The sequence below is a fragment of the Sturnira hondurensis genome, unplaced genomic scaffold (genome assembly GCF_014824575.4).
Source record: "Sturnira hondurensis isolate 20B ecotype Veracruz unplaced genomic scaffold, ASM1482457v3 Scaffold0017746, whole genome shotgun sequence".
Taxonomy (NCBI): domain Eukaryota; kingdom Metazoa; phylum Chordata; class Mammalia; order Chiroptera; family Phyllostomidae; genus Sturnira; species Sturnira hondurensis.
The window spans coordinates 941,658-954,139 of NW_028090377.1; the positions used below are offsets into that span (position 1 = coordinate 941,658).

At 51.8% G+C, this 12,482-nt stretch overlaps 1 protein-coding gene across 1 annotated transcript in view; it reads left to right on the top strand.

Moving 5' to 3' along the window:
* Positions 1-12,482, top strand: part of XNDC1N (XRCC1 N-terminal domain containing 1, N-terminal like) — a 38,607-nt gene that overhangs the window by 25,452 nt on the left and 673 nt on the right. The window contains exons 13-21 of the mRNA XM_037068679.1: positions 472-636; positions 1,986-2,160; positions 5,100-5,300; positions 5,386-5,548; positions 6,552-6,644; positions 8,607-8,799; positions 9,357-9,484; positions 9,594-9,672; positions 11,578-11,713. Of these exons, the coding sequence (XP_036924574.1) occupies positions 472-636; positions 1,986-2,160; positions 5,100-5,300; positions 5,386-5,548; positions 6,552-6,644; positions 8,607-8,799; positions 9,357-9,484; positions 9,594-9,672; positions 11,578-11,713 (1,333 nt within the window). The remainder of the gene's footprint in view (positions 1-471; positions 637-1,985; positions 2,161-5,099; positions 5,301-5,385; positions 5,549-6,551; positions 6,645-8,606; positions 8,800-9,356; positions 9,485-9,593; positions 9,673-11,577; positions 11,714-12,482) is intronic.

Below are 12,482 nucleotides of genomic sequence, written 5' to 3' on the forward strand. Positions count from 1 at the left end.
CAGGCTCCCTTCCCAGCCTCCTCCAACTGCTTACTCCTCCCTCACTCTCACACACCCTCCAACATCCTAGCCCACCAGGAACTTCACCAAGAACTCTCCTTCATAATGGCCCCCCAAGATACCAACCCTCACTTCCCCTGCTCCTCTCTTCCTTGAGACCACTAAGGCTGGTGCCCCACACTTCTAAGAAGACAGGGGACCCTGAAGGTTCTGGGACTCGGGTATTCAGTTCCGGAGAGTCTAGGGGGTATCTGAGCTCAGGCTTCACAGACAGGAAACCAAGGCCCACAGAGGGGTACGGCCTGTGCAAGGTCACATGGCAGATGAGTTGCCTCCCTTCTGAGCTGGCCGGCTCCAGGAGGAAAGAAACAGGTTCAGTCTCTAGGGCGGGGAAGTAAAGGCCATGCTCCCCCTTGGCTCCCTGCTTCCTCCTCCCTGCCTGTTGGCCGCATGCACCCCTTCTCTTCTCAGTTTGTGGCACACCCCATCTGTCAGCAAGTGCTGTCCTCCGTCTGGTGTGGGAACCTGGCCGGCTGGCGCGGAAGCACCACCATCTGGAAGCTCTTTGTCGCCTTCCTCATCTTCCTCACCATGCCCTTCCTCTGCCTCGGCTACTGGCTGGCACCCAAGTCCCGGGTACTAAGAATAAAATTAATAATACCTGTCCTTTTTGAGCACTTGTTTCAGGCCAGGCCCTGGGCAAGCACTTTGGGAATATCCCCATTAAGTACTTTGGTGTGGCCCTGGAAGGTAAGTATTACACTTCTAATACACAGGCATGGGCGACAAGTGATTTTTGTCAGGGGGACACAGTGTAACAGCAGAGTCAGGATTTAATCTGAGGTCTGTCTGCCTCCAAAGTCTGAATCTTACATACAACCCTAAATTCTCCTAAAAGAGGCTGCTGCCCCAACTGACACATTCTCTGGGAGCTCTTGTGGACCCAGATAATTTAATTGTTTGTTCAACAAGTGTTTCCTATAGAGCCTACTGTGAGCCAGGCACAGTGCCTGCTGCTGGGCTGTGATGAGAGGCCCTGCCCCTGCTGACCTGCAGGGGACTGGGGAGGGCAGTGTTGGGGAAGCAGGGACAGCATGCCAGGGGCTCCAGGGGAGGAGAACAGAACATAGCAGAGAAACTGAAGGGAATTCTGTGCTGCCAAAGTATAAGTGCAAATAGCTAGTAAGTGTAAGTAGCCAGGTCTCTCAGAGCCTTATAAGCAATGATGGAAGCTACTGTAGCCTTTTTTTTTTAATTGATTTTATAGAGAGAGGAAAGGGGAGAGAGAGAAACACAGATTTGTTGTTCCACTTATTTATGCATTCGCTGGTTGATTCTTGCATGTGCCCTGACTGGAGACCAAACCTGCCACCTGGCTTATTATTGGGGTGATGCTCTAACCAACTGAGCTACCTGGCCAGGGCCCATTGCGGGCTTTTAATGAGGTGAGCAGTTCCATTAGTTTCGTGTTTTAGAAAGAAAGTTCTCTCTTTACTAGTGGTAGAGGATGGAGTGGGGAGGGGACAGGACCAAAGGAGACTTCAGGGTGTGAGGGAGAGAAAAGATGTAGAGATTCCATTAAGGTTCCTGGCCTGGTTGTTGGGTCATTTTCTAAAATGAATACACAGGAGGAGGAGGAGGAGGAACAAGTTTGAGACAGAAGATGGTGAATGTATTTTGGTTTTTCATGGTTGAGACTGAAGAGCCTGTTAGACCTCCAAGGGGAAGTTACTTTACCTCTGAGATCCTCAGTTCCTCAGCTGAAAAGAAAATGGGGATGATAATATCCACCTCAACTGGTTCTGAAGGAAACAGTAGATATGATAGTGTGAGACGTAACTTATAGTAAATGCGTGATGGAGCTCTGAATAAGGGAGTGAGCAAAAGAGGGGTCACCGGTGGGCTGAGCGTTCCGGAGTTCTTCCAGGACAGGGGGAGACGTGAACAGGACTCTGAGAGCCCTGTTCTCGCTCCTCCCCCGCAAGCTGGGCCGCCTGCTGAAGATCCCAGTGCTGAAGTTCCTGCTGCACTCTGCCTCCTATCTGTGGTTCCTCGTTTTCCTGCTGGGAGAGTCCCTGGCCATGGAGATGCAGCTGAGTACCTTCCGTGGCCGCAGCCAGAGCGTCTGGGAGACTTCGCTGCACATGATTTGGGTCACAGGTACAGATGTGGGGCCTTTTATTTTGGGCAGTCCCCTCTAGGAGCCTCTCCAATCTGTTCTTTGTGATGAGTACCCCAGTGTGGGGGGTCCCCCACCCCTGTAGATTTTCCTGAACATAACCAGAACCCTTTGGGCTCCAGCACACCAAGGGAACTTTCCCTTCATCCCTAGTTAGAGGACCTGGTCCTATGATAGGCTCCCTGAGCCAGGACCCCATTCTTCCCCCATGTGACACCTGTTGCTACCCTCTGTGGAGGTTCCCATCCTTTCACTGGTCCATAATGTCAGGTGGGAAGTTACGTCGGCGTAATGGTATCTTGCAAGCACACCACCAGGCAATCTATCTTGAAGGTCATGGAACGTAAAGGCTCACAGACCGAATTAAGATGCTTCAGTCAACCGTGTATTAAATCCGTAAGTGGCATACTTATGATGGTATGGTTAAGAGGACCAGACTTGAGGTTTATGAGCAGGGGCTGCAAAAGCCAGAAGTTGCCTGAGCGCAACAGTTGCACGCTGGGAGAAGCCCCGGGCAAGTACAGCTACAGCTGTGGCTTGCCAATCACCCTAGCAAGCAGCTGTGACTCTTCTTTGCAATCTTCAGACAGAGGACACGTGGGGCCAGAATGGCTATCACCAGTGCGCAGCTGATTTAAGATCTGATGGATCCTGAGTGGCTCATCAGTGTGTCATGAATATTTAGTGTCTACCCATCCCTTTCTATGTATCTTTACACACATATGCTCTACTTACTCTGCTTAATATGTTTCATCCATTTTCTTGGGGTTTTATTCTATAGCAGAATTGAGTGTTCGCAAACAATTCAGCAAGCAGTTTACAAGAATCCCCAGAGCTCTGGTTTGTTATCTCAGCAGGCTGGACTGGTGGCCCCTTCCTCATCTGTGTGGTCCCCCCCTATTAGCTCTAGCTTACTTGGCAAACTCCAAGCCACCAATACACTAAGCCCATTGCTCCTCCCTGTACCAAGCTAATCAACAATGCCCAAAGAGACATGTGGCCAAAAAAAACTCTGGGGGAAGTAACAAAAACAGTCCAAGAGGGAAAGTTTCTCATCTCATCCAGTTATTTATTAAACATTACTGGCCTGTGCTAGGTGGAGGTGAAACAATATAGCTCCTGACCATGGAGGGGGGGAAAGTCTTAAGGAAAAAAACTCCTCATTTCTTCTTGCAGTAAATGCTTGTTTCCACCCCACCGTGAGTGAAGGCCTAAGGATGCATAGATAAATTAAACACAGTCCCATCCCCCCATTCAGCATACATTGAGCATCCGCCCATCTCACAAGGTAAGCATCCACCCGCCCATCTCACAAGGTGCCCTTCCTGCCGTGGGGGCTGGTTCAGTGACTGACCACATCATGCTCCCGCTTGTCTTCAGGCTGTTGCTCACTCGCTGTCCCCAGAGCACTCTCCCCTTCACCCAGCTGCTCCTACTCCTCTGTCAGGTCTCAGCTTAAAGGTCACTTTCTGTGAGAAGCTCTCCCTGGCCCCCAAATGAGAGCTTCTGTTCCATAACAGCTTCTGTTCCCCTGCTTTGCAGCCTTAGGGTTTCCCACACTAGATTATAACTGCTTGGCTACTTGCCTGTCTCGCTCACTAGATTATGAATCCTGGAGGGTCAGGGACTGTATCTCTCTGATTCACCACAGGATCCCACTGGCACATGGCAGGAGCTTAGTAAATGTTGGTTTAATAATGACTAGGGCCCTGTTCTGGGCACTGGGGACAGGGAGGTGAATGGACACGGTCCCTACCCCTGAGGGGTTCCAAGTTGAGAGGTGAAGGGAGACAGGCCCTAGCAGTGCCCCACAGGGATGGCATCACAGAGGCAATATTCGACCTGTGATGTGAACCCCGGCTCCTGGGGTCCGTGGCGTTATGGATAAGACAAGACAAAGTCACACAGACTACCAAGTCCTGTGGAGGAAAAGGGACAGCACAGCCACTCTCTCAAGAGGAGAAAAGCCTTGGCTCTTGCCTTGACAGGCTTTTATTGCTTTTCTGGGCACATTACATGATGGTCCTCATTTACTCTGCACAGGTTCACTTTAGGTGGTTACCTTTTGCAGAAAACAAAGGAGAGGATGCTGCTAATTGCATCACAGAAGAAGGATATTTGCAAATGCAAAGGGAAAGGTGGTTGACCTGGTTACACTCATCCTTGGAAGGTTTAGCATGGATTTTAGGAAGTTACTTTAAAGACAGTAAATGTTGTCTGCCTCAATTCAGGGTAAGGGAGTTTTAGCAAAAGCAAGTCTCAAAGCAGTCTAGGTACAATGCAGGCCTGATTCCCCACAGGAGAACCTACCTGTGGGTGTGGGTCCTGTGCATCTCCGAGTGAGAGCTGGGCCCACACCATGCAGAACGGTCTCCTACAGACCTGGGCCACAGAGGTAAGCCTGGCTTCAAACGAGTGTGGGAGAGCATTCCAGGCAGACAAAGCTGTGAGTGCAAAAGCACAGGCTTGTGTCCAAGGACTAGAAAAGAATACAATGTGCCAGTCACCCGGCTAAGCGGGGTCCAGCTCCCAAGAACTCCCCCACCCCCAGGTCTGGCATTGGACTCCATGCTGACTGATAATTAGCAGGCTGATAACTTGGACCACCTTCAGATCAATATTCTTTAAATATCTGTCCAATATTTATTTAGTGGAAGGCAGGAAAAAGCAGACTTAAATCATTCCCTCCCAGTAATCAGCATCTCCCAGGTGTTCCTCACCTTGAACATCAGCTGATGGGGATCGCTGGTGCAGGCCACACGGTGGAGGGGTCGGAATCAGCCAGGAGTCTTTATTTTCACAAAACACCGCTGAATGCTTACATCGTATCAACTCCATCCCCATGATGTTTTGGCCCTCACCACCACCATGGACAGGTTTCCCCCACCATTAACCTGGCTCTGACCTGCCTCCCCCTCAGGCTTCCTGTGGTTTGAGTGTAAGGAGGTGTGGATAGAGGGCCTGCGCAGTCACTTCCTAGACTGGTGGAACTTCCTAGATGCTGTCATCCTGTCCCTGTACCTGGCAGCCTTTGCGCTGCGCCTCCTCCTGGCTGGGCTGGCCCACGTGCATTGCCGGGATGCCCTCAGTGGGGCTGCCTGCCACTATTTCACCTCGGCCGGTGAGTGTCCCCCGACTCAGCCTGAATCCCCCAGTCCCTTCTCCTCCCAGGCTCTCAGCCTCCGCACCCATGCCGCCCTGCACAGAGAGAAGTGAGTGGCGTACAGAGGACCCCCAGTTCTTGGCCGAGGTGCTCTTTGCCATCACCAGCATGCTCAGCTTCACCCGCCTGGCCTACATTCTGCCGGCCCACGAGTCACTCGGCACTCTGCAGATTTCCATTGGCAAGATGATTGATGACATGATCCGGTGCGTACCGCCCGGGCCCAGGGCCTCCTCCCCTTGGATAGACTCCACTCGCCACTGGACTTCCTTCTGAAATGCCCCCCCACCCCTGCTCTAGTCAGCACAGCAGTTCCATGTGGGTTCCTTGCATAAGCTTCAGAGACCGCTGAGAAGCTGAAACTATAGGCAAAGTGTGGGATGCAAATGTGCACTTCTCTGCAGGGAGTCTATAACGCTCCGCAGGGCAAGTCTATAATTCTCAGGGTCCCATGACCCCAGAAAAGGTTATGAACAGCTGAGAGCAGAGAGAGCCCTTGGTTGGGAGTTCCAGTTCCAGTTTCGTCACTGTCTCTGTGACCTCATTTGGCCTCAGTGTTTCCACCTTTGTGGTGAGGGCACTGGACTCGGGTCCCCGTGGACCCTTCCCACTACACAACTTTTCTTTGAACCCATGGCATTATCTAGTCTTCTTGGTGTTTATCACCTAAACATTTACAGCCAGATCTGGCCTCTTAACCTGATCAGAGCCCATAGTTAATGTCGGCTTCCCCGGGGGGCAGGGTGGGGTGCTGGACTGGACACCCTTGGTGAGAAAAGCTCTGGTTGTGCCTGTGGACATCTTCAGCTCAGCAGAGCTTGGAGGAGAACCTCCTGCCCCAGCCCAAGACTCTTCCTGCCCATCCTGTCAGAGCCAGCTCACACTCACGCACGGCTTTCACTCTGCTGGTGTTCAGTGTGGCGCTCCCGACCCTCACGCCTTCCCGTACCACACCTCCGCTTCTTCCTCCCGCCCTGGGAGACTGGCCCATCCCAGCTTTGACTGCTTTCACTCAGTACGTTTTATTCCAGAGAGAGCTTCAGCTTCCACACTCACTTAACACCCTTTCTCATTTCCCACCCCCTAACCTCCCCATCTTAATAGTAACCAGAGAGAGGCGGAGCCTGAAAGGTCACCAGTCCCATCCCTCTTCCCAGAGCTCCCAGGGCAGAGATTCGCCTGATCCTCCCTTATCCCACCACCTGCCAGGTTCATGTTCATCCTCATGATCATCCTGACTGCCTTCCTCTGTGGCCTCAACAACATCTACGTGCCCTACCAGGAGACAGAACGGCTGGGCAGGTACGCCAGGTGGAGGCGGGATGTGCAGGTGGGAGTCTGGGACCCTCAGCCTGGAGCTTAGCAACGACTTCTTTCTACTCCCGCCCCTCCTCTTCCACTCACTCAGTAATTAATTATCTGGTTTGGTGAATCACTCTCTTATTTATTCACTCTCATTTATTGGTTCACTCACTCATTCGTTTATTCAGCCCCTCACTTTCTCCCCAAACTTTTAGTTTGAAAGGTATCAGTTCTATGAAAAAGTAAAAAACGCAATGGACACCAATATACCTTTCATCTAGCTTTACCAGTTGTTAATGTTTTGCCACATTTTACTTGATCTATTGCTCTTTATTATTTTTATTTTCCCAGAAATATTGAAAAGGTCATGACGTTTCACCACTAAATCATTCAGGATGCTTCCTAAGAGCATGACCACAAAACCATGATCATACCTAGAAAAGTGAACATGGATTCTGGAATGTTCATTACTATACAGACCTTACGTATTCAGAGCTCCCCAGGTGCTCCCCCCAAAAGTCTTTCTGGTTTTTAAGAAACCTGAGGCCTGATGTGGGGTCACACGTCGCCCGCCCGTTCGCTCGCATCTCTCTTGTCTCCTGTGGTCTAGACCCCCCTCTGCCTCTCTTTGTCTTTCATGACAAATGAACTTCCTGTAAGAACACAGACCAAGTTACGTTGTAGAGAGTGTCTCATGGTCGGGACTTGTCTACTTCCTCATGACTAGACTAAAGCAATTTGGGCAAGAACACAGCCTAGCGGATGGTGTGTGTGTTCCATCACATCGCACTGGGAGACACACGAGGTCAGTGTAGCCCATTGGTGAGGTAGTTCGGGGCATTTCTCGTTGACAAGCAGAGGTACAATGCATCAGAGCAGTATTTAGAAAGGACACCTTGGCTGCAGTGTAGAGGATGAAATAACAAGAGGGAGACTGAGTCAGGGACCAGTGCAGAGGTTGTTGCAGTAATCTAGGCCTGAGCTGGCGCTGAAACGGAGGGAATAAGACAGATTACAAATAAATACAATAGGACCCACCCTATTGTGCTCAGGTCTGTGAGTGTGTCACAGATACACTCTTCCTGCTGGAGGTAGAGAAGGAGGTCCAGGGGTGGCTTTCTGGAAGAGGTAGCATTGGAGTTACTACTACTGTGGTCCAAACCACCATCCTCTCTCACCTAGGCCATGGCAAGAGTTTAACTGGTCTCCACGCCCTACCCCCTCATCTGCTTCCCTTGCACTCTACTCACAGCAGCCAACGTGAAAATCAGGTGTCACCCCTCTGCTTAGAACTCTTCATAGCTTCCTAAAGCTTGTAGGCCATGGTAAGGATCTTTGTTTTATCTTGCAAGGTCCTGCACAACCAGGTTGGTCCCTAGTTACATCCCATGAGCCTCTGCCTCACAAGCTCCTCTGTCCCTTGCCCTCTGAGACCAGCTATGCTGGCCTGCTCTGAGTTCCTCCATGCTCTCAGGCTTCCCTGCCTTGGGAACATTCTTCACATCACTTTCTCTTTCACCTGATTGATTCCCGTGGATCCTTCAGAGATTAGTTTGAATGCTTTTCAAAGAATCTTTCCCTACCTCCCAGACCAGGTCATAACATCTTGTGATGCCTCTTCATAGCACTTACCACTATTTAAAAACGTTGCTATGGTTACTGTCCATCTCACCCCCTAGTCCCACCCTAGAACATAAGGTCCTTGGAGACAGGGATCGTGCTTGTCTTGTACCTTTAGCATCTATAGCATTACTATGTGCTCAATAAATGTTGATTCACTGAGAGAGTGAAAGTTGGAGCTCAGAAATGGCAGGTGTCTCTGAGCCAGGGTGGTCCAAAGGGCTTCTCAGAAGAAGAACACCTTTCGCTGGGTCCTGGACCGGGTGAAGGAGAGTGTCCGGGAGGCACTAAAGCTGGGGAGGCACCACCCCTCACATCCTACCCTTTGTCCCAACGTGCCAGTTTCAACGAGACATTCCAGTTTCTGTTCTGGACCATGTTTGGCATGGAAGAGCACAGCGTGGTGGACATGCCTCAGTTTCTCGTGCCCGAATTTGTGGGCCGGGCCCTCTACGGTATCTTTACCATTGTCATGGTCATTGTGCTGCTCAACATGCTCATTGCCATGATCACCAACTCCTTCCAGAAGATTGAGGTGCGTGAACTGAGGCCAGCTTAGGCCATGGAGAAGAAGGGAGAAAGGGGGAGAGGGGAATAGGATACAAGGAGTCAAGACGCTTGGGTTCTTCTCTGCCTCCACTCTTGTCTTGTTCTGTGACTGGAGACAAGTGTTCCCCTCGAGAACTCATTTTCCTCCTCTGTAGTGTGAGGGTCTCAGTAATGCTGTTAGTTTCTCCAGACACGAGGCTAGTGTTCTTTTTCACTTTATGGTTGGGAGGATGGGTGCATTGTGGGAAAGTAGGTGGAGCCTAAAAAGGGAGAGGGAACAAAATGGATGGGCTAGGGCTTGCGAATGGAGAAATGTCTGGACCGGAATTGAATGTCAGAAGGATGAAAATAATGGGGAGGGAGTGGGGATGAGTAAGGGAAATGTGGGTGATGGATAATAATGGAGATGAGAAAGAGGAGAAAAAAGTGGTTGGCAGCTTAAGTAGAAAAGATGCGAGGAAGTGGGGAAACGAGGCAGACTGAGCAGGCAGAGGGCTGGGTCCACAAGTGGTCCCTGCAGAGCCCCTCCCTCCTTCCCTGCAGGACGATGCTGACGTGGAATGGAAGTTTGCTCGCTCCAAGCTCTACCTGTCCTACTTCCGAGAGGGCCTGACCCTGCCTGTGCCCTTCAACATCCTGCCCTCCCCCAAGGCCCTCTTCTACCTTCTCCGGTGATGACCTCAGAGCTCTCACTCCCAACCCCCTACACCCACACCAGCGCCCCCATTTCCCTAGACCCCGTCTTCTGACTAACCCCTTCCCGCCATCTAACCCTCTCAGGAGAATTTTCCAGTTTATTTGCTGTTGCTGCTCCTGCTGCAAATCCAAGAAGCCAGACTATCCCCCAATCCCCACCTTCGTGAGTACTTCGTCTGCTCGGGGTTGGTCCTCCTATTAGGCCTGGCTTCAGCTGTACTGTCTATTCCTTCCATCTGTCTGCACACCCCTGACTTGTCTGTCCTTTCAGGTGTGTTCCCCAGAAAGCCTGTTCCTAATTCCTACTCTCTCACACGGCATGCCTTTCCCTCTTCTTGTCTCTGGTCCTTTTCTAAATTTGCAGTCCTGTGTCATCCAGCTTAAACAGAAGTCCATGCCACCCTCCTCCCAAGCCACCAACTTTTTTGCCCTAAACTGGGCCAAGACATGGTTGAATGTTTTTAAAAAAAATTTTAAAAAGCATGTTACAGAGGCCTAAGAGAGGAGGCCAGGCCTCCAAGGGGCTTACACACCTTTCCTTATGTGCCCCCTACTCAGTCTGGTGTGCCATTTAGACCAGCACCAGTGCTGGGCCTGCCTGTCCCCCTTGAAAAGCGTTACCCGAGTATCTCTCTGAGCCAGGGCTGCCAGGTCAGCACTATGGGGCAACAGGCCGACTCTGGAGCACTGCGGTCCCTGGATCCCCAGGTGAGGAAGGCCTTCCTGTAACTGGTTGGTCAGTAGCTTGTTCAACAAACACCAAAGCACGTGTACCGGAAATAAAACTAAGCCTAACGGTGGTCCCTCGAGGGGCTGACAGTCTAGAGTAGCAGAAGGAAATGGACCGTAATTGTACAGGACGACAAGCCTATGACAGAGGGAAGCACAGGGGCTGTGAGCACAGAGGAGGGGTCCCAGACCCAGCCGCATGAGTTGGGGAGCTTCCTAGAGACCTGGAGGGCAGAACAGAGTCCTGGAGGATAAACAGGAGGTTGATGGGAGGCAGCGTGGAGAAGGGGGTATAAGCACAGGGAACAGTGTGTACAAAGGCATGGAGAAAACATGACTCTTACAAGAAATTCAGTGCCGAAGCTCCCAGTTCCCTCCACATCCTGGCTCCAGCTACCCTGCGTGGACACCTTTGTCACCCTCCTGAATCCCTGCCCCCCACCGCCCCACTTCCTGGCCCTGTCCTGGATGCCTGGCGCGTATTTGCAGACGGCATGTGAGGACGGTGTCCACCCTAGGGTGGAAACTCAGCTTCTTCACCTGCGGTCGTATTCGGTTCCCTGGGCCTGTGCCAGACCTCCTGGCTGGGCAGGGTCACTGGATCCCACCGTGCCAGCCAGCTGGGCACCCCCCCACCCGCCGCAGTCCCTCATTGCCCTCCCCTGAGGTCCCACCCTTCTTCCAGCCACCCCACCTCCTAGCCTGCTCTCTGCTGAGCCAACCGTGTGTCCCCTCCCAGTTGTCCCCCTTTCCTCAGGAAACGACTTCCCAAAGTTCTTATTCTTTATTTTATACAAGAAAAATGCCTTATATACCCTGTGGCTGAAAGGGCCCATCATTCTCTCTTACACTTCTGCCTGGCCCGTTTCTGTCAATTCCATATCTCCTTTTTAGATGTATTTCATATAAAATGCTTTGCTTTTTTATATTATAAAAGTAAATATGCTAACTATAAAATATTTAAAGATTAAGCTATATACATAGAAATAACCATTTCCTAAGTATTCAGAGTCTGAAGGGGAGGGCTACCTAGACTAACGCAACTCAGGAAAACCAACAGTGGTCCAGTGGCCAGAGAGAGAATTCTATTCGGCCCGGCTCAACATTTCCGTCTCCGCCCTCTGCCCCCTCCACCTCCTGACCCTCACCCCACCCCCCAGCTCCTGGCCGCCATCCTTTCACCTCCCAGGACTGCACCGGGGTCTATATGTGGGGCCTTCGTGGACAGAAAAGTCTGCACAGACTATGCCTCCATTCTTCATTGCCTGGGAGAGGGAGCAGTGACTGGAGAAGAGCTGACCTGGAGAACCTCTCTCACCCTCCTTTCTTCCCATCCCAGGCCAACCCTGGGGCAGGGGCAGGGGCAGGGCCTGGGGATGGAGAGCGTGGATCCTACCGCCTTCGAGTCATCAAGGCCCTGGTCCAGCGCTACATAGAGACTGCCCGGCGGGAGTTTGAGGAGACCGGTCGGAAAGGTTGGTTGCTCACCTGCAAGCCTCCCCGATTCCTGTTCTTCGCTGGTTAGAGCGAATGCACCGCACCCAGACTTATGCCCCTCACGCAGCCTGCACTTGTGTTTGGCCCCATCCTACCCTGCCCTCAGAAGCCACAGCCTGCAGTGTGGCCCTGTGCACTGAATTACTCTCTGACCCATTTCTTTATTCTGCTCATTTCGTGTAATTCTTTCTTCTTGCCCTCATTCACGTCTTCGTTTATTCCCATTCACTCCCTTAGTCATTTACTCATTGACTTAATTCACTGTTCATTCACTTATTCATTCATGCAACCAACATTCACTGCCATGTCTGTCCCCTTTGTTCCAGGCCGTCTCGGAGGGAGGGGGCTGTGTAGGGCAGGGACACACAGGCAGCTCTCAGTCTGGTGAGAAAGAGAAACCATCTTACCAGGCAGAAAGTGCTTAGTTGGCTAAGACGGACCCAAACTGCAGTGGGACCCGAAGGCGAGAAGGAGCCTCTCGTTTTGAGGGGCTCGTGGGAAGGTAGAAGAACAGAGAACCAGAAATTGGGGAAAGAGGAGGAGGAATTTGGACTGGGCGCTGAGGATGGCCGTGAGCGGGACGGGTTGCTGCAGATGGGGACGGGGGCGACAGGGCGGCCACACCAGGGCCCACCTGTTGGAGCACTTTCCCAGCCTGCAGACTCCCTGTCCCCGGCCCCCAGACTTCCCGCCTGTGTGTCTTCTGAACTCACCACCACCAGGCCCCTCTCAGATTCCCCTGCCCCT